This window comes from Barbus barbus (assembly GCF_936440315.1).
Source record: "Barbus barbus genome assembly, chromosome: 34".
Taxonomy (NCBI): domain Eukaryota; kingdom Metazoa; phylum Chordata; class Actinopteri; order Cypriniformes; family Cyprinidae; genus Barbus; species Barbus barbus.
Window position 1 is genome coordinate 3,458,834 of NC_136762.1, and position 20,195 is coordinate 3,479,028.

The 20,195-nt window shown below is 35.4% G+C and overlaps 1 protein-coding gene across 2 annotated transcripts; it reads right to left on the reverse strand.

Annotated features, from left to right (window-relative positions):
* Nucleotides 1–1,549: 1,549 nt before the first annotated feature.
* Nucleotides 1,550–19,620, reverse strand: LOC306854536 (calpain-9). 2 transcript variants are annotated; one of them, XM_079392659.1, is made up of 20 exons: nucleotides 19,283–19,620; nucleotides 16,431–16,500; nucleotides 13,716–13,834; nucleotides 13,512–13,645; nucleotides 12,595–12,766; nucleotides 11,995–12,066; nucleotides 10,758–10,849; nucleotides 10,087–10,161; nucleotides 9,847–9,983; nucleotides 9,604–9,749; nucleotides 8,539–8,756; nucleotides 7,308–7,350; nucleotides 7,123–7,197; nucleotides 6,955–7,015; nucleotides 6,651–6,715; nucleotides 4,784–4,852; nucleotides 3,577–3,655; nucleotides 3,199–3,315; nucleotides 2,465–2,523; nucleotides 1,550–1,957 (listed from the first exon to the last, which is right to left on the reverse strand). In XM_079392659.1, the coding sequence occupies exons 1-20, from the start codon at nucleotides 19,466–19,468 to the stop codon at nucleotides 1,931–1,933; spliced, it is 2,016 nt and encodes a 671-aa protein (XP_079248785.1). In that variant the 5' UTR covers nucleotides 19,469–19,620; the 3' UTR covers nucleotides 1,550–1,930. The 2 variants fall into 2 exon arrangements, with proteins under 2 accessions (XP_079248785.1, XP_079248786.1); XM_079392660.1 differs by having other exon boundaries at nucleotides 1,585–1,957; nucleotides 16,431–18,445; nucleotides 19,283–19,534.
* Nucleotides 19,621–20,195: the final 575 nt, after the last annotated feature.

The window sequence follows — 20,195 nt, forward strand, 5'->3', positions numbered from 1 at the left end:
ACATTGTTTGGTGAAAAACGCATGAATGTTTATGACTTGAATTTATTGTGGTTAAACTAGTCTGGTTGTCTGACAGCTATAAGCTGCTTAATCCTAACATTAATATTTCATGGCGTCTGTCACAGGGGACATGAAGTGGGTCAACATTAGACAGATGAGCGCATCAGCCATACGCTGCTGTTTACATTGTTCATGACACCCAAATCCAGAGCATTACCTCGAACACATCCCCAATGATTGATATTGAGCTTTATCTGTAATATCATCTCCTCTACATTTACATTTATGCATTTAGCAGACGCTTTTATCTAAAGCGACTTACATGGCATTCAAGTTACAGTTTTTACATTTGATCAGCTCTTGCTTTCCCTGGGAATCGAACCCATGACCTTGGCGTTGCTAGCGCCATGCTCTACTATTTGAGCTACAGGAAAGCCTGAATTATCTCCTCTATTATCCATAAGATTCAAATACAAATCAGTCGCTTATTTGAATCATTTAATGTTTTGCAATTCATGTTAAAAATCATAGCTGGGACATGTTACAGACCCAAAACTTAAGAATCCTGAACTGATCCGGTCTATACACAATTCATTATCTGGCATATTTCCCACTCATGCATGCTCTCAAAAAAAAGCGGGCAGTCGTGGCCTAATGGATAGCGAGTTGGACTTGTAACCTGAAGGTCGTGGGTTCAAGTCTCTAGTAATACCACGACTGAGGTGAGACCCTTGAGCAAGGCACTAAACCCCCAACTGCACCCCGGGCGCTGCAGCATTGGCTGCCCACTGCTCCGAGTGTATGTTCACTACTGTATGTTCACTACTGTATGTACACTTGGATGGGTTAAAGGCAGAGCACAAATTCTGAGTATGGGTCACCAGACTTGGCCACACACCACTTCCCTTTCCCAAAAGTTCCCACTGCAATAAATATTAACAGGACATGCCTCCAGAGACAAGTGGAACAACACATTTGAAAATTACTATCAGTATTCATATGACCTAAATGAGGAACATTTGGTTTAGTTAAACAACAAAAATGGTCTAAAATTGATCTGAAAATTGTCAGAATATTTATTATTTATCAAAATAAAATTCCATAAAATTCTAAATTATTTAATTGTTATAATTGTATTACTTTTGTCAGAATATTTATTATTTATTTGTATCATTCTTCTTATAATTAATTATTCCTAATACTATTTTTTTAAATAAAATAATTACATGATAAAATTGTATTTTTGAATAAAAATACCAAAATAAAATTCTATTAAAAATCAAATTATTAAATTGTTATTTTTATATAATACCAACTTGAATATAGTGTTAAATAACATAAATGTTAAAAAATATATTATGTCAAAATATGTAATATTTATTATGTCAGAATAAATATGATTTATTATTCGTATTATTATAATAGTGTAATTATTTTACAATATTTATTTATCATTTATAATGCTAAATAAAATAAATTATAATATAAAAAAATGAAAATATCAAAATAAAATGATCTAAAATAAACATTTATCTCATTTTATTTTATTATGGATACTAATAAAGATATTACACCAATTTTCTTGAACAATATTATATTTATTAAGCAAATTCATTAATTGACATCTGCCCACTAGAAGCAGTAAAGCAGGAAACAAAAAAAAAGGTTAATAGTTTATCTCTATAGGTGCTGTGCAGTGATAAAGTAGCAGTGTTTTGCGTCATATCTATTAATATAGAATTTATGGTATTGTAGCTTAAATCATTCCCATCCCTGTCATATCAAACGCCTGAAACTTGCCTGAAAACAAAGACATATGTAGATCGATAGACAGATATAAATGATTGACCAATCAGCTTCCACTCCTGGAACGATCTGTTTATACAGAACAAAGCAAATGTAGAGCTGTTTCCCTGCAGCTGCTCTGGAATCAGTTGTACATGGTCATGTGCAGGAACTACAAATCAAGAGAAAAAACAAATATTCATTTGGCGCACAGTAAATGAATCACATTTTTCACTAGATAATAACTCAGCTCTGACTCTCGTAATATCTGTCAGTCATGTTGCATAGAGATGGTTAAGAAGAACTAAAGAGGGCTGGATCAGCCAGGCTGAATATCAAAGAGGTTTAGAGGATGAAATATTGAGTGTGTGTGTGTGTGTGTGTACCTACTTAACCATATTTTGGGGACAAATTTGTACCCTAAAGTGAGGTAAACCTGACAAAATCTCCAAAAATTTGTAAAACGGGTTTAAAAATAAACTAAAAGTTATTTTGAAATTGTAAAAATGCAGAAAGTCTCCTGTGAGGGCCAAGTTTAGGTGTAGGGCAATAGCACATACAGTTTGTACAGTATACAAACCATTACGCCTATGGGATGTCCCCATTTAGATAGCTAAGTAAACGTGTGTGTGTGTGTGTGTGTGAGGACTCAACGCTCTCATGTGTTTCATGTTCTTACCTGTCTGCAGTTTACTGAAATCATTCCCATCCCTGTCATATCAAACGCCTGAAACTTGCCTGAAAACAAAGACATATATGTAGATAGATAGGCAGATATAAATGATTATTATTTATTTTATTTTTTTCATTCATAAACTGAAAGAACATTGGTGTAGAAACAATTTTCCGTCAGAAATTTTGAAGTAGAAAGTCTAAAACATTTCTGACAGTGTACATTTAAAATACAGTTTTTATCTTTATATTTTATGTTTTCATTTTCATTTTAGCTAACGTTTTAGTCTTTTTGTTGTTTGTTTTAGTCATTTCTATTACATTTTTTAAAAAGCATATATACAGTTTCAAACTTATTACCTTTTATTTTTATTATTGTAAACTGAAAATGTTGCCTTGGCAACTAGATGAGATAAAATTAGTTTAAGGTTTTTTTTCTATTGTAACAAAAGTTGTTTTATGTTTTTTTTTTACTCTAATAATCCTGCAGTTCACCCTCATGATGCTTATTATTTTTTTATATATATATTTAAGGAATATCCTGCTCATTTTTTCATTTAAAGAGCAGAAAAAGACTACAATATTGGTCAAAAAGTCTCCTTTTGTGTTCCAGGAAACAAACAAGTAATATACATTTGGAACTGGGTGTATTTAATTATTTACTACATCTTTAAGTGTGGGTTTATTTGTGGTGCTTTGCAGTAACTGTTTAATATGACTTTGATTTGTGTGCTCTCTTACGCATCATGCAGTCCAGTTTCATGAGCAGGAAGAGGAATCCTGGGAAGCTGACGGTCATATCCGGCTCCGTGTAGCGCAGGCCTATCAGCTGAATTATGAATTCATCCACCCGAATGCCTAGACCAGAGCAGACGAGCTCAGATCAACCTGATCATCAGCATTCCTCTCAATGTGTTCAGACTCTCGACAGCAGATGAATGAACAGGTTTCTCTCCGGACAGCTGGGTGTGTGTGTGTGTGTGGGAGAGTGTTTCACAGTGTGTGTTCATTCTCAATAAGTGTTGCGTCAATGAATGCATTTGCATGTACAGGGTGTGTGTTCATGCTCATACTTGCATTTGTGTGTGTGTGTGAGTAAGTGTGTGTCATAGGTTTCACCTGCTGCTGTCAGAGCGGGTGGGATTTCTAGATAATCCAGCGCCTGGTTCTTGTTTTTGTCGAATGTCATAAAGATACCCTATAAAAACACAGACAGACGGTTGAATAATCACAGAATCCAGCCTTTATTTAATCTAAGACATAGTCATGAATATTAATCCATGCCTTCAAGCAATAGTTAGACCTTTTCTACAAGATTTTTTAAAAATCAGTTACTACAAATTGATGAGTAAAGTGTTTTAGCTTTTTTACGTTATTTATTTAGGAAGGAACTGTAAATTAAAACATTATACATACATTAATTAAATATATAATTTAGTTATATTTACTATAAAATAATATTAAATGGAAAACACAAAATATATTATATCTAATCATATAGATTTTACATATATTTATACTTTTAATATTTTATAATAAATATATTTTGTAATTTACTATAATAATAACAATAATAATAAAAGCAATAATAATGAAAAATAAAAATGTAAAATATATATTTTTAATATATTCAATCATAATTGTACAGTCCTATCATATTTTGTACATGCATTATATGCAATAGAATTAAATTATATATATATATATATATATATATATATATATATATATATATATATATATATATATATATATATATATATAAATGAAATATATATATATATATATATAAAAAAAATAAAAAATAAAAAATAATAATAATAATATATATATATATATATATATATATATATATATATATATATATATATATATATATATAATTTTATAGTAAATACAAATAAATTAAATTATAATTAAAATTTTATATATATATATATATATATATATATATATATATATATATATATATATATATATATATAAAATTTTTATTATAATTACAAAAACAAATATATATGTATATATTTGAGTATATTTTATTTGAATATTTTATATATACTTAGTATTTATTGTAAATTAAAGAAATAATTTCATTAATTTCAACAAACTTTGGGCAACTAGGTATCTTTGGGCTTAGTTTTAAACATTTCCCACTCATAATTCAACTCGTAAATGATCTTTGTAACATGACTTGAATGCACTATATGATTCAATCAGTCATGTGACATGAAAACACACTGCTTCACCTTCTACAGTCTCGTCCTCATTGTAATCATACACACCCTACGTGCATTAAAATACTGCAGACAGACAAATATCTCACCGTCCACTTCCAAAGTTTTTCCCACAATGCCTGGAACTCTGTCAAGTCGAGTCGTCCCATTCCTTGGCTCTGATTGGACGTGTTAAGGTGACATTCCAATCTCCACCCAATCTTATCAATTCTTGTGAAACGCACCATAAAATACCAGACACACCCACATCCACCTGCGGCTACTGAGATAAGACATCCGCTACGATGAGAATGAAATACTAGCATATATACCGCATAACACACTCCATACTATTCTTAGAAATAGAATGTGATACGAACTGTTGCATGTTACACTAGTACCGGTCAAAAGTTTGGAATTTTTGAACATTTTTGAAAGAAGTCTCTTCTGCTCACCAAGTCTGCATTTATTTGATCAAAATAAAAACAGTTAAAATGTGAAATATTATTACAATTTAAAATAACTCTTTTCAGTTGTAATATATTGTAAAATGTAATTTATTTCTCTGATCAAAGCTGAATTTTCAGCATCATTACTCCAGTCTTCAGTGTCACATGATCTTCAGAAATCATTCTAATATACTGATTTACTGCTCAAGAAACATTTCTGATTATTATCAGTTTTGAAAACTGCTACCATTCAAAATTACCATTCAAAGGTTTTGGGTTAGTGCTTTTATTTTATTTTTCAAGAAATTAAACTTTTGTTTAACAAAGATCAAAAGTGACAATAAAAACATTTATAATGTTACAAAAGATTCTATTTGTTTTAAATGGTGCTCTTTTGACCTTTCTATTCATCAAAGAATCCTGAAAAATTCAATGTATCACAGTTTTCACAAAAATATTCAGCAGCACAACTATTTTTAACATTGATAATAATCAGAAATGTTTCCTGAGCAGCAAATCAGTATATTAGGATGATTTCTGAAGGATCATGTGACACTGAAGACTGGAGTAATGATGCTGAAAATTCAGCTGCGCATCACAGGAATAATTTACATCTCAAAATATATTCAAATAGAAAAGTTATTTTAAATTGTTTTTGCCATATTTTTTATTCAATAAATGCAGCCTTGGTGAACAGAAAAGACATTTTTTTAAACATTTTAAAAATCATAATAATTCCAAACATTTTTGCATAAAAATAGTTTTTGTCTAAACCTATGGCATCCCAATACAATAATAAGTCAGAAATGAGATTTTAACAATCAAAAACTGATATTAATGCAAGAAGATTCATCACACTAGAAATGCAGGATCGAGTTTACCACACTAGTTTTATATTGCACAATTTATCTGCAATTTTATAATTTATGTGCAAACAGAAAATCTGTATTCTGTGCTAAGTATTCATACTGCATACAGCAGAAATTGTAAGAGTAGATTTCAAGCATGCTAGCCATGCATTCTTAAAGGGTTACTCCACCCCAAAATCTAAATTGAGTCATTAATCACTTAACCCCATGTCGTTCCAAACCAGTAAAAGCTTCGTTCGTCTTCGGGAACACAATTTAAGATGTTTTGGATGAAAACCGGGAGGCTTGTGACTGTCCCATTGACTGCATGGTAAATTGCACTGTCGAGGCCCAGAAAAGTATGAAAAGCATCGTCAGAATAGTCCATTTGCCATCAGTGGTTCAATCTGAATTTAATGAAGCGACGAGAATACTTTTAAAAAATACTTTTTGCCTCCCGGTTTTCATCCTTAAATTGTGTTCCGAAGACGAACGAAGCTTTTACTGGTTTGGAACGACATGGGGGTATTTTCATTTTGCAGTGGAGTAACCCTTTAAAGATTTAGTCATTTAAATTCAATGTTTAGTGGTTTATCTAGTTCTGTTGTGTGTCCATGCACACTAACCAGTGCGTTTGTTAGGACAGTGTATATCAGAAGTGCACTAGCTATGGAGGATACATCCATGAGCACCACGAAGCTCTTGCAGTGCTCCAAACTCAGCTGCTTCTCGCTACCTGCAAAGACTGACCGGGCAGGAAACAGGAAACAGAAACAATATCATACACCTCACTTCCTCACGGGTTACCACATCACTTACTGCATGGTTTTCAACTCTGCTAGCAGAACTAATGAAAAGAATTGCATTATAACGGCACAGCGAACACAGCTTCTCCTGCAAACCACATGTAACACTGAAATGCAAATGTAGAAAAAAAGAGAAGTGAACAGATGAAAAACAGCTTGTGAATAAACATGTTCTCACCTCCTTTGGCAATGACTTCAGTCAGCAGGTTATACAGATCCAAAGGGCTACAGTAAGGCCCCTATAGACAACACACGTAAACATTCACATGCATATGACATTAGAGCTACATATTAGCTTTAGAAATACATGCACAAACTCAATAGCACTGTAAGGTGGTTTTTTTACCTTGACACAGTGTTTGACAAAGAGATCTCTGGCTTCATTTACAGATGGCAGACCTGCGAGACGTGGAGACATTGGCTACACACACACAGAGAGAGACGCAGAAACAATTTAAAACCAACAATTAAATGGACCCAGTGATAATAAATGATCAAAGCAGTGAAACTAGATCAACTTCTCGGTTTTACCGGTGTAATGGAGTTTGCATCTACTCCTGGTCTCTCACCAGCTCTGCAAACACACATATATTGACATATGTAGCAATTTATTATGTTAAAATAAAGAAAAAAGTAAAGCATGCTTTGCTAATGTTCCCGACAAGTCATGAAAACATTATTTCTGAATTTTCACAAACAGTCCAGGTTTTAAAATGTTGAGGAAACATTCCATTTTATGTTTTTAAAAATTATGAGAATGTTACTTTTGAAATGTCACTCGAAAGTAGTGACAAACATGGGATGTAAAAAAAACATCCTGTGAATAATATAGCCTATAAATGTTTTTGTGCTGTTGTCTTGAGAACATTATTAAAGACCAGTTCATTTTTCTATTAATGTTAATGGAAGAACGTTTGTTTAGAACTTTGAGAGAACCTTGCCAGAATGTTCCATGTTATCTGGGATTTTACCTCCAAAAATAAAGACAGCTTTTGGAGTTCTCAGTTTTGTTTCATTTAAGTATTTATTTTGTCTCATGTTTCTCATAAAACTCATTATGGGAAATAAAAACAGCCACAAAATACCGTCATATAGTACGAGCATAGAAGTGTAGCATTAGTGTGAATAGCAGCTCAGCAGTGTTGTTATTGCTAACTAGAACTATTAAAAATTATTTTAATTAAAATGAAGTGAATGAAGAAATACTAGACAAAAAAAAAACATGAACTTAAAAAGTTGCATTAGTAACTAACTGAAATACACAAGTTTAACTTGAATAAAATAGAGCTAAATAAAAATATTTGAGAAAAAAGCTAATGCAAAAGATAAAGGCACATTCTAAAACTTTAAATAAAATTGAAAATATATAAACTTTGAATAATAAGAATTTTTATATTAACTGCATTTAAATTAAAAGAGAAAACCATATAATATTATTCATTAATTATAAAATAACTTTCATATTAAAATACATTAGTAGTACATACATAATACTAAAATAGCACAGCAGCTCAGATCATTTGCTCTTGGTGGAAATGTTTTAGTTTCATATTGTGATTTCTGACATTTGATCGTAGCCTTTCCATCCTGTCAAATCTAAGCAAAGTTTGAGACGATATGAGTTGTGTGCATGAGATTACTGGGGTCTGTTTCTCAGAATGAACACCCGAGATTTGTTCTATATTTAATCCCATTGCTGTCAAACAAGATTGTCAGGAGATCTCTTTTGTGATTCTCCTGCATGTGGGCGGTCTTCACTCACGTGGTTTTGTTTACTTTCTCGGTCAGGACTCTCAGAAGGAATTCTCCCTCCTGACTGATCTCGGAAGTGCTGGGAATGATGATGTAATGACCGGGCGCCAGGCGACCGCGAATCACCAGCTCCCGCCGTGGGACGTAACCAAGGTCTTTAGTAGTGCTGAGCACCAGACTCAACTGAGACACGGCCCGAGAGGAGAGGAAATCACGCTCGGATTGGGCCTGATCACAAACATCAGACAGAGACACACAGTCAAGTGAAACTAACATACTCAAATCATGTCAGAATGATCGCAGAATACCTAGATTTATCTTTTTCTTTTCTTTTTATATAATATATATATATATATATATATATATATATATATATATATATATACACACTCACACACACACACACACACACACATATATGTATATTTATATATTATTATATATATTAGGGCTGTCAATCGATTAAAATATTTAATCACGATTAATCGCATGAGTGTCATGAGTTAACTCGAGATTAATCGCAACTTAATCGCACATTTTTATTTGTTCTAAATGTATCTTAAATTAATACTTTTCAAGTTTTTAATACTCTAATCAACATGAGCATGGACAAATATGGATGCTTTATGCAAATGTATGTTTATTTTTATTGAAACCATAGTCAACATAGAGCATGAAGACTAGACATGTTTCAAAGGTTATAGATGTTTTTCAAAGAACTTGTTCATGTCTATTAGACACATGAAAAAATAAATACCAGGTTCCCATAACTTCTCTTTCTTTGCACGGAGCAATTTACTTACACAAACCTGTTTTTTGCATGACAGGGCAGCTCACTTCTTCTGAACATGCAAAATGTACATTTATTATTAGATTTGTTTGCCTCTCTGTGCCCACATGCTGTATTTTGATGGAGCTAAATTCTCAATAAAACTGTTGCAGCACGATATATAATAAATATATTAGCAGTCTGGGAAATTGTAAACATCCGTTTCCCAGCGAAATTGATAAAGCCAACTAATCACATTGCAACTTGCATGTCCAATAATACACATTTGAAACACATGAGTGAAACCTTGTATATGTGCAGCGCGACGGGGAACATCATTCCTCTCTGACGGGTGTGTTTCTGCATGAGCGCCAGCAGGAATGAGCACGTTAGTTCAGGGTCACTGGGGTCATCGTCCTCCTCCAGCAGGGTCAAATTGTACTGAGGAGGCCCTACAAACACAAACATGTGAGTACAATACACTGACTAGTTCTTCTTTTGAAGCGGCATGATATTTGTGTATGTGTGTGACCAGTGATGCTAATGTACCTTGCTGAGGAATCCAGCGTCCGTGATGCGAAGTACATTTCCAGGGATTTTTGACTCCTCTCTCATTCAGCGTGTCTTCGCTCAGGTGACAAACCTCTATCGTGTCAAAGTTCTGGCAGAAATCTGCCAGAGACATCCTGATGGCAAGAGAGAGACAACAATGAGCCTGCTATCGGCCATCTAAACCAATCAGAGATGAGTCTGATTATGAGTCAGCCAATCAGAGAGAAGCCGGCTCACCAGAATTCCCCATCTTCATGCTGTTTTCTCTGCACACGCTGCTGCTCTTCAGCGCTCACCATATTCCACTCCATCCTAAACACACACATTACACAAATTATTAAACACAAAAAATACACACCTGGCTAAACATTTTCTTGGCTATCAAAACAAAATATCATGGACTTCTATTGTTTTATATGTTTTGCATTTGATCTAATGTGTAATATTTACATCATTTATAATTTTTTGAGATATCTTAGGAAAGATTTATCCCAAAACTATAGCTAAATACATACATATATGTCTATTCAGTAAGGATGCATTAAACTGATCAAAAGTGACAGTAAAGACATTTATAATGTTACAAAGGATTCCTGTTTCAAATAAATGCTGTTCTTTTGAACTTTCTATTCATCAAAGAATCCTGAATAGATTACGGTTTCCATAAAAATATGAAGCAGCACAACTGTTTTCAACATTGATAATAATAATAAATGTTTCTTGAGCAGCAAATTAGAATTGTAATAAGCTTTCACAATATTACTGTTTTTACTGTACTTTTAATCAAATCAGTGTAGCCTTGATGAGCATAAGAGCATAAAAGACTAATAAAAAAAAAAAAAGGTTTGTTACTTGCAATAAAATTATATATATTTATGTATTCACGTTCATATAACAGTGTTTCGCACCCTTTTTTGTCACTCCAAGGCCCCTCCCACTCAGTATTACCCCATGGGTTCCTGATCCGCACCAGCTCAACTTGACTGACCGAAGTCTTGACCTGAAACACACATGAATCAGACTCAGTCTGAAGAGCAGTGATGTTTGCAGGACTTGCTGTGTTTGTCTTCCAGCTGTTTGAGGTGTATTCTGACCCATTGGCCTTTAGAAGGCGCTGCGCGCACACAAAAACATTCAGCTAATTACACACCTCAGAGAAATACATTTTAGTTGGATGTTCATGTAACATTTTTAAATGTTAATACTTAAAAAATAATAATATTCTGAGAACGTTCAAATTGCACATTCCCATGATGTTTGCAAAATAATAAAATTAACTGTTCCCTTAAAAACATTCTGGCAAGGTTCTCTCAAAGTTATCAACAAACATTCTCCCAGTAACATTTAACATTCATTTGTGATTATAATGTTTTTTTAAAGGTTACAAAAACATTTCACACAAAGTTCTACTAACTTTAGTTTCACCCAAAATATAATTTAATTGAAGCGTTTATTTTTAATATTCTAAGAACATTAAAATGTCGCGATTAGAACACCATTGAAAAGTTACCAAAAAAACCTCTTTATAATGTTCATCTAGTACAAATAACATCATGAGGACGTTCAGAAATTGTTGTTCTAATAACACGAGATGGTGTATCAAATAATAATAAAGTTATAAGAACATTCCATAAACATTACTTTAAGAACGTTTTGTCCAAACGTTTATATAACTTTTTAAAAACACTGTTAGTTGGATACTTGTTTCAGAATGTTCAGATAACATTTAAATGTAACATTCGCATAATATTTGCAAAATGACTAAATGGAATGTTCCTCTATCTTTCACATCGGCAAGAAAAAAGTTTCAGAGAATATTCAGAAAAAACATTTTCATAACTTAAAAGGGAACGTTAGCAAAACATTTCTTTTGTCAGCTGGGAGGATCTTTTATCATATAGTATGATTCGGGAGGCACTGTTTCTTATCTTGCATTCTGATTCAGACTGAAGTATGTGAATTGGGACAGCAATACAGTACATACAGCTTTCTCAGAAATACTAGAGGTGTGCCGTTCTGTAGTTATTTAAGCTGACGGCGCCCTCTGGCTGAACGCTGACACTAATGAAACAAATCAAGAGCTGCTTTGCCAGACAGACAATGACAGAGAGAGAGAAAACACCCACGGTAACATTTCCCCCTCACCGTCTCCAAACCGGTCACGGAGTAGGCATGTCTGAACAAAATCCCAAACTCATTGCTCTTCTCAAGGGGGCCCTGCACAAACACAAACACACAAGACAATAGAATACCTTCACAAAACATCACCTGTCAAAAGAAAACTCTTTCCTGGAACTCAAGAAAGATCATTTTACCTAGAAGAACACAACAAAGAGGGAAGAACACGCGTACACATGCGAGCCCCTCATATCAATAATGTTTACAGCATTTTGATTAATAACATTATGGAATGCTGGTTAATGATCTGGGCTGCTAAATGAAAGGTTGCAGGTTCGATCCCACAAGTTTTGATAAATGAGCTGTAACTAAAGTGCCCTCGAGCAGGAAGCTGAACTTACTAAACCTGTAATTTTATATGGCGACATCACAGACACAAATTCCAGCAGAGAGGAAAGACAAAAGATATGCTCTGTTCTTTTATTGTTTAATCATATTTATGTGCACTACTGTTCAAAACTTTCGGGGTTTGGACAGGTTTGGAATGATATGAGGGAGAGTAAATGATGAGAAAATTGCAATTTTTGGGTGAACAATCTCTTAATAAAACATGTGAAGAGAGCGTACCCTTGAGTTGGCACAGTTGATCAGACTTCCTTTCTGCAGCAGCGGGCGCAGGAAAGAGCCCAGCGTTCGAGCGTCAGACGGCACCATGAACTCCTCTGTAATTCCACCTGTCATGTCCGCCATCGCCTCGTGAGGGAAACCCATGTTCAGAGCACTGTAACCACCCTTCAGCCTGAGAAAGAGACAGAAAAGACCATCTGAACAACAGAAAATAAGCAAAAGCAGTGTATGTGCAAGCAGAGCTCACCCTCAGACCTTCCAAGATGTAAAAGATGTTTGTTTCTTCATCAGAACAGTTGTGGAGAAATGTATCATTCCATCACTTGGATCCTCTGCAGTGAATGGGTGCCGTCAGAATGAGAGTCCAAACAGCTGATAAACACATCACAATAATCTACAAGTAATCCACACCACTCCAGTCCATCAGTTAACAGCTTGTGAGGCCAGAAACAAATCCACCATTAAGGCATTTTTAACACAAAATACAAGTCCATAATCCATAATAACGCTTCCTCCAGGGAAAAAGTCCATCTCTTGTTGTTTCTCACATCAAAATCCATCCACATATTTGTTGTTTTGGACTGTTTTTGCTTGAAAATGGTGCTTGGTCTGTGCAGATTTCTTTCCTGATTCAGATGTAGTGTGGATTACTTGTGGATTATTGTGATGTTTTTAATCAGCTGTTTGGACTCTCATTCTGACGGCACCCATTCACTCCAGAGGATCCATTGGTGAGCAAGTGATGTAATGCTACACTTCTCCAAATCTGATAAAGACACAAACTCAACTACATCTTGGGTGCCCTGAGGGCAAGTAATTTTTCAGCAAATTTAAATCTTTGGGTGAACTTTTCCATTCATATTCTATATAATGCAATGATATTCAGGCATTTTTAAGCATCCAAATATTCCACTAACTTGGCATAAGCTTTCTCCAGTAGAGCGCTCCAGAATTCATCTTTGTTTGAGGAGCGCAGATAGATCAGCTGACCGTTTTCTGTCGGCAAGCGGTCATCGACTCGCACCTTAATCCACTCCCCATACTGCCAAAACTACAGACAGAGAGACACCGTTAAAACCATCACAACTGCCTCATTCTGTACGGTAACATGCGGTACTAACCTGAAAACTGAAGCAGCCGTTGTAGCCTAGCTGAAAGCCTTGGCCCGAGGGAATGACACGATCCAGAAGAGAAGGATAGAGAGATAGAGACGCCACCGCAGACAAGAACCAGCAGTCACCTGAGAGAGAGAGAGAGAGAGAGAGAGAGAAAGTTAAAGCACATTAAACCTGTTAAAACATGTTTTATTTGGTTTTAAATGATTCTAATGGTATGTGGTGAAATATGTTTACTCTGCTGGTTCTTAACTGCTTTATTTCAGGGCTTTCTACATTTAATATTAAATGGAGACCCAACAGAGAACCAAAATTGTTAATCGTAAAGTAAACAAAACATTCTTAAAAATGAAACATTTAAAATAGCTTATTAACAAAGAATGGTCAAAGGTTTGGAATAATTCAGATTATTTTATGTTTTTGAACATTAAAGTCTCATCTACTCACCAAGGTTGCATTTATTAAATATTTATTTTTCTTCATGGTCACTTTTGATTAATTTAATGCATCCCTGCTGAATAAAAAAAAAAAAAAAAAAAAGTATTTATTTTTTTCTTCTATTTTTATTTAACTTACCCCATAATTTTAACTGGTATGGTTCCCACAAAAACATGAAGCAGCACAACTGTTTGATAATACCTATGTTGATTAATATCAACATTGAAAATAATCAATGTAAGCAAATCAGTATATTAGAATGATTTCTGAAGGATCATGTGACACTGAGGACTGGAGTAATGATGCTGAAAATTCAGATTTGATTACAGATATAAATTATATATTTTTTTTAAATTACAATGGAAAACACTTATTAAATAATATTTCACAATTTTACTGTTCTTTTTAATAAATATACAGTTTTGGTGAGCATAAGAGTCTTTTTGTCATTTTAAAAGATTCTGGGTCTTTTTTAATCTTCTGTAGTTTTATTCATGTTTTTGAGCATAAGGGCATCATGCAACCTGCCCATGTTTGCTTTTGTCTAATTTGATGAGCTTCTACCAAGTGACAGATCAATTTGCACCAAAATAATATATAGAATTTGATTGCAGGCATGACCTTTGACCTTAAAAGAAAAGATACAGTATCTCACAGAAGTGAGTACACCCTTCACATTTTTGTAAATATTTTATTATATCTTTTCATGTGACAATACTGAAGAAATTAGACTTTGCTACAATGTAAAGTAGTGAGTGTACAGCTTGTATAACAGTGTAAATTTGCTGTCCCCTCAAAATAACTCAACACACAGCCATTAATGTCTAAACCGCTGGCCACAAAAGTGAGTACACCCCTAAGTGAAAATGTCCAAATTGGGCCCAATTAGCCATTTTCTCTCCCCGGTGTCATGTGACTCGTTAGTGTTACAAGGTCTCAGGTGTGAATGGGGAGCAGGTGTGTTAAGTTTGATGCTATCGCTCTCACTCTCTCATACTGGTCACTGGAAGTTCAACATGGCACCTCATGGCAAAGAACTCTCTGAGGAACTGAAAAAAATTATTGTTGCTTTACATAAAGATGGCGTAGGCTATAAGAAGATTGCCAAGACCCTGAAACTGAGCTGCAGCACGGTGGCCAAGACCATACAGCGGTTTAACAGGACAGGTTCCACTCAGAACAGGCCTCGCCATGGTCGACCAGCGACATATCCAGAGGTTGTGTTTGGGAAATAGACGTATGAGTGCTGCCAGTATTGCTGCAGAGGTTGAAGGGGTGGGGGGGTCAGCCTGTCAGTGCTCAGACCATACGCCGCACACTGCATCAAATTGGTCTGCATGGCTGTCGTCCCAGAAGCAAGCCTCTTCTAAAGATGATGCACAAGAAAGCCCTGGTCTGGGGCTGCATGAGTGCTGACGGCACTGGGGAGCTACAGTTCATTGAGGGAACCATGAATGCCAACATATACTGTGACATACTGGAGCAGAGACTGGGCCGCAGGGCAGTATTCAAACATGATAACGACCCCAAACACACCTCCAAGACGACCACTGCCTTGATAAAGAAGCTAAGGGTAAAGGTGATGGACTGGCCAATCATGTCTCCAGACCTAAACCCTATTGAGCATCTGTGGGGCATCCTCAAACGGAAGGTGGAGGAGCACAAGGTCTCTAACATCCACCACCTCCGTGATGTCGTCATGGAGGAGTGGAAGAGGACTCCAGTGGCAACATGTGAAGCTCTGGTGAACTCCATGCCCAAGAGGGTTAAGGCAGTGCTGGAAAATAATGGTGGCCACACAAAATATTGACACTTTGGGCCCAATTTGGACATTTTCACTTAGGGGTGTACTCACTTTTGTGGCCAGCGGTTTAGACATTAATGGCTGTGTGTTTAGTTACTTTGGGGGGACAGCAAATTTACACTGTTATACAAGCTGTACACTCACTACTTTACATTGTAGCAAAGTCTCATTTCTTCAGTGTTGTCACATGAAAATATATAATAAAATATTTACAAAATGTGAAAGGTGTACTCACTTCTGTGAGATACTGTATATGGGAAGTGTTGCACTTGCATTTAGCTTTGTGTGCTTCAGACCGGTGACGCACCAGATGAGAACCACAGCTTTACAGCAAACACTAAAGCTATTTGGAGCCAAAACATGCTGCTTTTATGAAGCACAAACGATGTGTTATATGAGAACCTGCAAAAACCTGCAGACCCTGTATTACTCTCAGTCTGAATTCTTATTGTTGTAGTGGTTCAGCAGTAAATTCTCACTCAGAACTCCCTGGCAGATGTCCATACGTGTGGCTCCATCCGCAATAAACTGAGGAAATGGACAGATCTCCTGGAAAATAAGAGGAGAAAATAAGAAAGGTCATTTTAGGGTCAAATGATACTTAGGAATAATAGGAATCATTTTACCAAAAAAAAACCCAAAAAAACTTTATATTATATTCACTGATTCAAAGAATCTATTCTGACTCAAGTTGAAAAAGGTTCTTTATAAGGAACCAACAGTGCAAAATGAAGAGCTGCAATAGAAACATTACAGTTGAGGAAGATTCCGTTTCTAAACTGTTTCCTCCTTTGGGCAGTTTGTGTATGTGGCAGCTGCTCAGCAGACACAAGCCTGGACAGTTCTTCACTCAAACAGACCTGAATCCTGCATGACATTTCAAACTATATGAAGCACACTATCAGTTTCATGCAGCTTGCTTTACATTTGGAATAATTAATATTCCACAAAAATATAAAGCAGGACAACTGTTTTCAACATTGATAACAATCAGAAATGTTTCTTGAGCAGCAAATCAGCATATTAGAATAATTTCTGAAGGTGACGATGACTGGAGTAATGATGCTGAAAATCTCATTTTACATCATAGGAATAAATTACATTTTACAATGTATTCACATAGAAAACAGTTATTTAAAATTCTAACAATATTTCACAGTATTACTGTTTTTATTGTATTTGTGATCAAATAAATGCAGCATAGGCGAGCAAAAGAGACTTGGAAAAAAACTGAATTATTCCAAACTCATAAACTTTAAGACATTAAATATTTGAAACCCTATTATTTAAAGATCTTTAATTTAGTATTTACCCTAAAGTAACTAGTAGCACTGTTCCTTTGATCAGGAGCCTTAGCTCCAGGGTGAGGGCCTTGACTGCTAGCTTCCAGTCTCATCCACGTCTGGCTATTTTTAGCTGTACAAAACAGTTCGTTTTGCTGCTTGATATTGATAATTATGATATTGATATTCTTGATATTCTTAATTATGAACACACCGGTTTGTAGTGCAAACGGTTTTACCGTTTACTGCACGTTGTTATTCTTCTCGTTATTTATCTATAACGGCTAATGAACCAGAAGTCTCACCCATAGGCTTACTTCCACATTGAAGAAAAAGATGGATAAACCTTACAGCAATAAGAGACGTTCTTAAAGTAATGTTTATGTAACGTTCCTATAACTTTATTAAAGGGATTGTTCACCCAAAAATGAAAATTACCCCGTAATTTACTCACCTTCATCAATCAAGCCATCCTTCTTTCAGACGAATCCAATCAGAGTTATATTTAAAAACGCCCTGACTCTTCCAAGCTTTATAATAGCAGTGAATGGGTGCCATGCGTTCTACGGGTACATCTCAAAAAATTACAATATCGTGAAAAAGTAATTTTTTTCTTGTAGCTTATTTCAAAAAGTGAAACTTTCATATATTTAGATTTTATTCATTATATGTAAAGTAAAACATTTCAAAAGTTTTTTTTTGTTTTAATTTTGATGATTAGAGCTTACAGCTCATGAAAATCAAAAATCAGTATCTCAGAATATTAGAATATTTACATTTGAGTTTCAATTAATGACTACAGTATAAATTCTGGGTATCTCTTGTTCTTTGAAACCACAATAATGGAGAAGACTGCTGACTTGGCAATGATCCAGAAGACGAACATTGACACCCTCCACAAAGAGGATAAGTCACAGAGGGTCATTACTGAAAGGTGTGGCTGTTTACAGAGTGCTGTATCAAAGCATATTAAATGCAAAGTTGACCGGAAGGAAGAATTTGGGTAGGAAAAGGTGCACAAGCAACAGGGATGACCGCAAGCTTGAGAATACTGTCAAGCAAAGCTGTTTCAAACACTTGTGAGAGCTTCACAAGGAGTGGACTGAAGCTGGAGTCAGTGCATCAAGAGTCTCCACGCTCAGACGTCTTCAGGAAAAGAGCTACCAAGCCACTTCTGAACCAGAGACAACGTCAGAAGCATCTTACCTGGGCTGTGGAGAAAAATATTTCATGATATTCTAATTTTTTGAGATGTACCTGCACGTCATCTGCTGGAACAGCGTTCTATTGTGAACGTGCATACGATAGCGCAAGCTAGAGATTACTGTTGATAAAATTTTGAATATGGATATTTTTTTTTTTTACAAAAACGAATCGATTCACAACAGGAGGCCTTTATTCAGCCCCTGGAGCCATGTGGGATACTTTTTTACTAGGGATGGATACGCTTTTTTGGACTGTTGAAAAATAACACCCATTCACTGCCATTATAAATCTTGGAAGAACTCTGATTGTATTCGTCTGAAAGAAGAAAGCCATATACACCTATATGGCTTGAGGGTGAGTAAATCATCGGGCAATTTTCATTTTTTGGTGAACTAACCCTTCAATATTTGATATAGGCCTACTTTTTCATAATGTTGAGAGAAAACGTTTTTAGAACAATATTTTCACGTATTAAAACGTTCTTATGATGTTATTTGATCTTGAACATTCTAAGAAATGTTTCTGCAACCTTTAAAATAATCACGCCAAGAAAACTGGATGCTATATTAACGCTCTTAGAATATTAAACTTAAGCGTTCAAATAACATCATGTTTTAGGGGAAAATAAAGTTAATAGAAAGTTGTAAGAAATGTTTTTGTAACTTTTAATCATGACAAGAAACCTGGACATGTCAACGTTTTAGAAACATTTATAAAACAACATTCCCACAACGTTTTAATAAACTAAATTGGGAAAAACAAGTCAGAATATTCAGATATGTGCATTATATGGAATCATATGGATGTCGGGAGGTGTGTGCTGTGCTGGCACTTTGGCTCACCTTTGGTCGTTTCCAAACCACACTGGTCTGAAGAGGCATGTTCTGCACCGGGAACCTCGCGTCCGTGTAAAGTCCGTCCTGCAGAGGAAGACCGGAGGTGGGAGACCACAGCAGCGTCGGGCTGCCCAGACTCTCCCAGGGGTTCGAACCGGAGTCTGTGCTCGCTTGTTTCTTTATCTCGGACATACTGGAGTGCGTCAAAAACTCCTGCCTCGGGGCTCGACTTCTGTCCTTCTGAATCTGTTTGGGAACGAGTAGGCTATCTGAATGCACAAATACACCATTCAAGTTATTCCTGATGTCAAAAATGTCAACGAGTCGTCGGTCTGTGGTAAAGTGGGCGTAAAGAAGGTCTTCCTTAACTAAACGAGCATACCTTCAAACAGCTCCTCCCTCCATCCTCTGCGCGTTTACCTGCGCCGCCGCCGCGCGCTTACAAGCAAACACTGTCAAAACGAAAACATGTCGTCATCATAAACGACAACCTTTACCACTTTGGAACATTTACTGTAAGTTAAACTTGCAGGCCTTTAAGACCTTTGCGTTGACGTTTTAAAGCAAAGGCAAACAATCTTAGGCATGTAGAAGTTCTGAAGCACAAAGGCGCAGAGAGAATAGGCTGCACATTAAAGAGAAGATAGACTATAGGCTAGTTAAATGAGCTAAACAAGCCTGTCTTCTAATGAAAAGTGTGACCCTGGAGCACACAAGCAGTCATAAGTAGCACAGGTATATTTGTAGCAAAAGACAACAATACATTGTATGGGTCAAAATGTATTGTACAGCAAAAATGACCCTTATGACTGGTTTTGAGTCACAAATAGGCTTACACTTCAATTCCAGCTAACCAAGGGTTCCCATATTAAAACGTTATTATAAATAGTTTTGTTTAAGTGTTTAAAATAGCCTACGT

What these genes read in the sequence shown, in the direction of transcription:
- LOC306854536 (XM_079392659.1), bottom strand. Translation starts at nt 19,468, where the DNA reads ATGTCCGAGATAAAGAAACAAGCGAGCACAGACTCCGGTTCGAACCCC. An exon ending in TGGTTTGGAAACGACCAAAG is followed by an intron (nt 16,501 to 19,282) that starts GTGAGCCAAAGT and finishes CTTATTTTCCAG; the next exon opens with GAGATCTGTCCATTTCCTCA. An exon ending in TCAACTGTGCCAACTCAAGG is followed by an intron (nt 12,067 to 12,594) that starts GTACGCTCTCTT and finishes GTGTTTGTGCAG; the next exon opens with GGCCCCCTTGAGAAGAGCAA.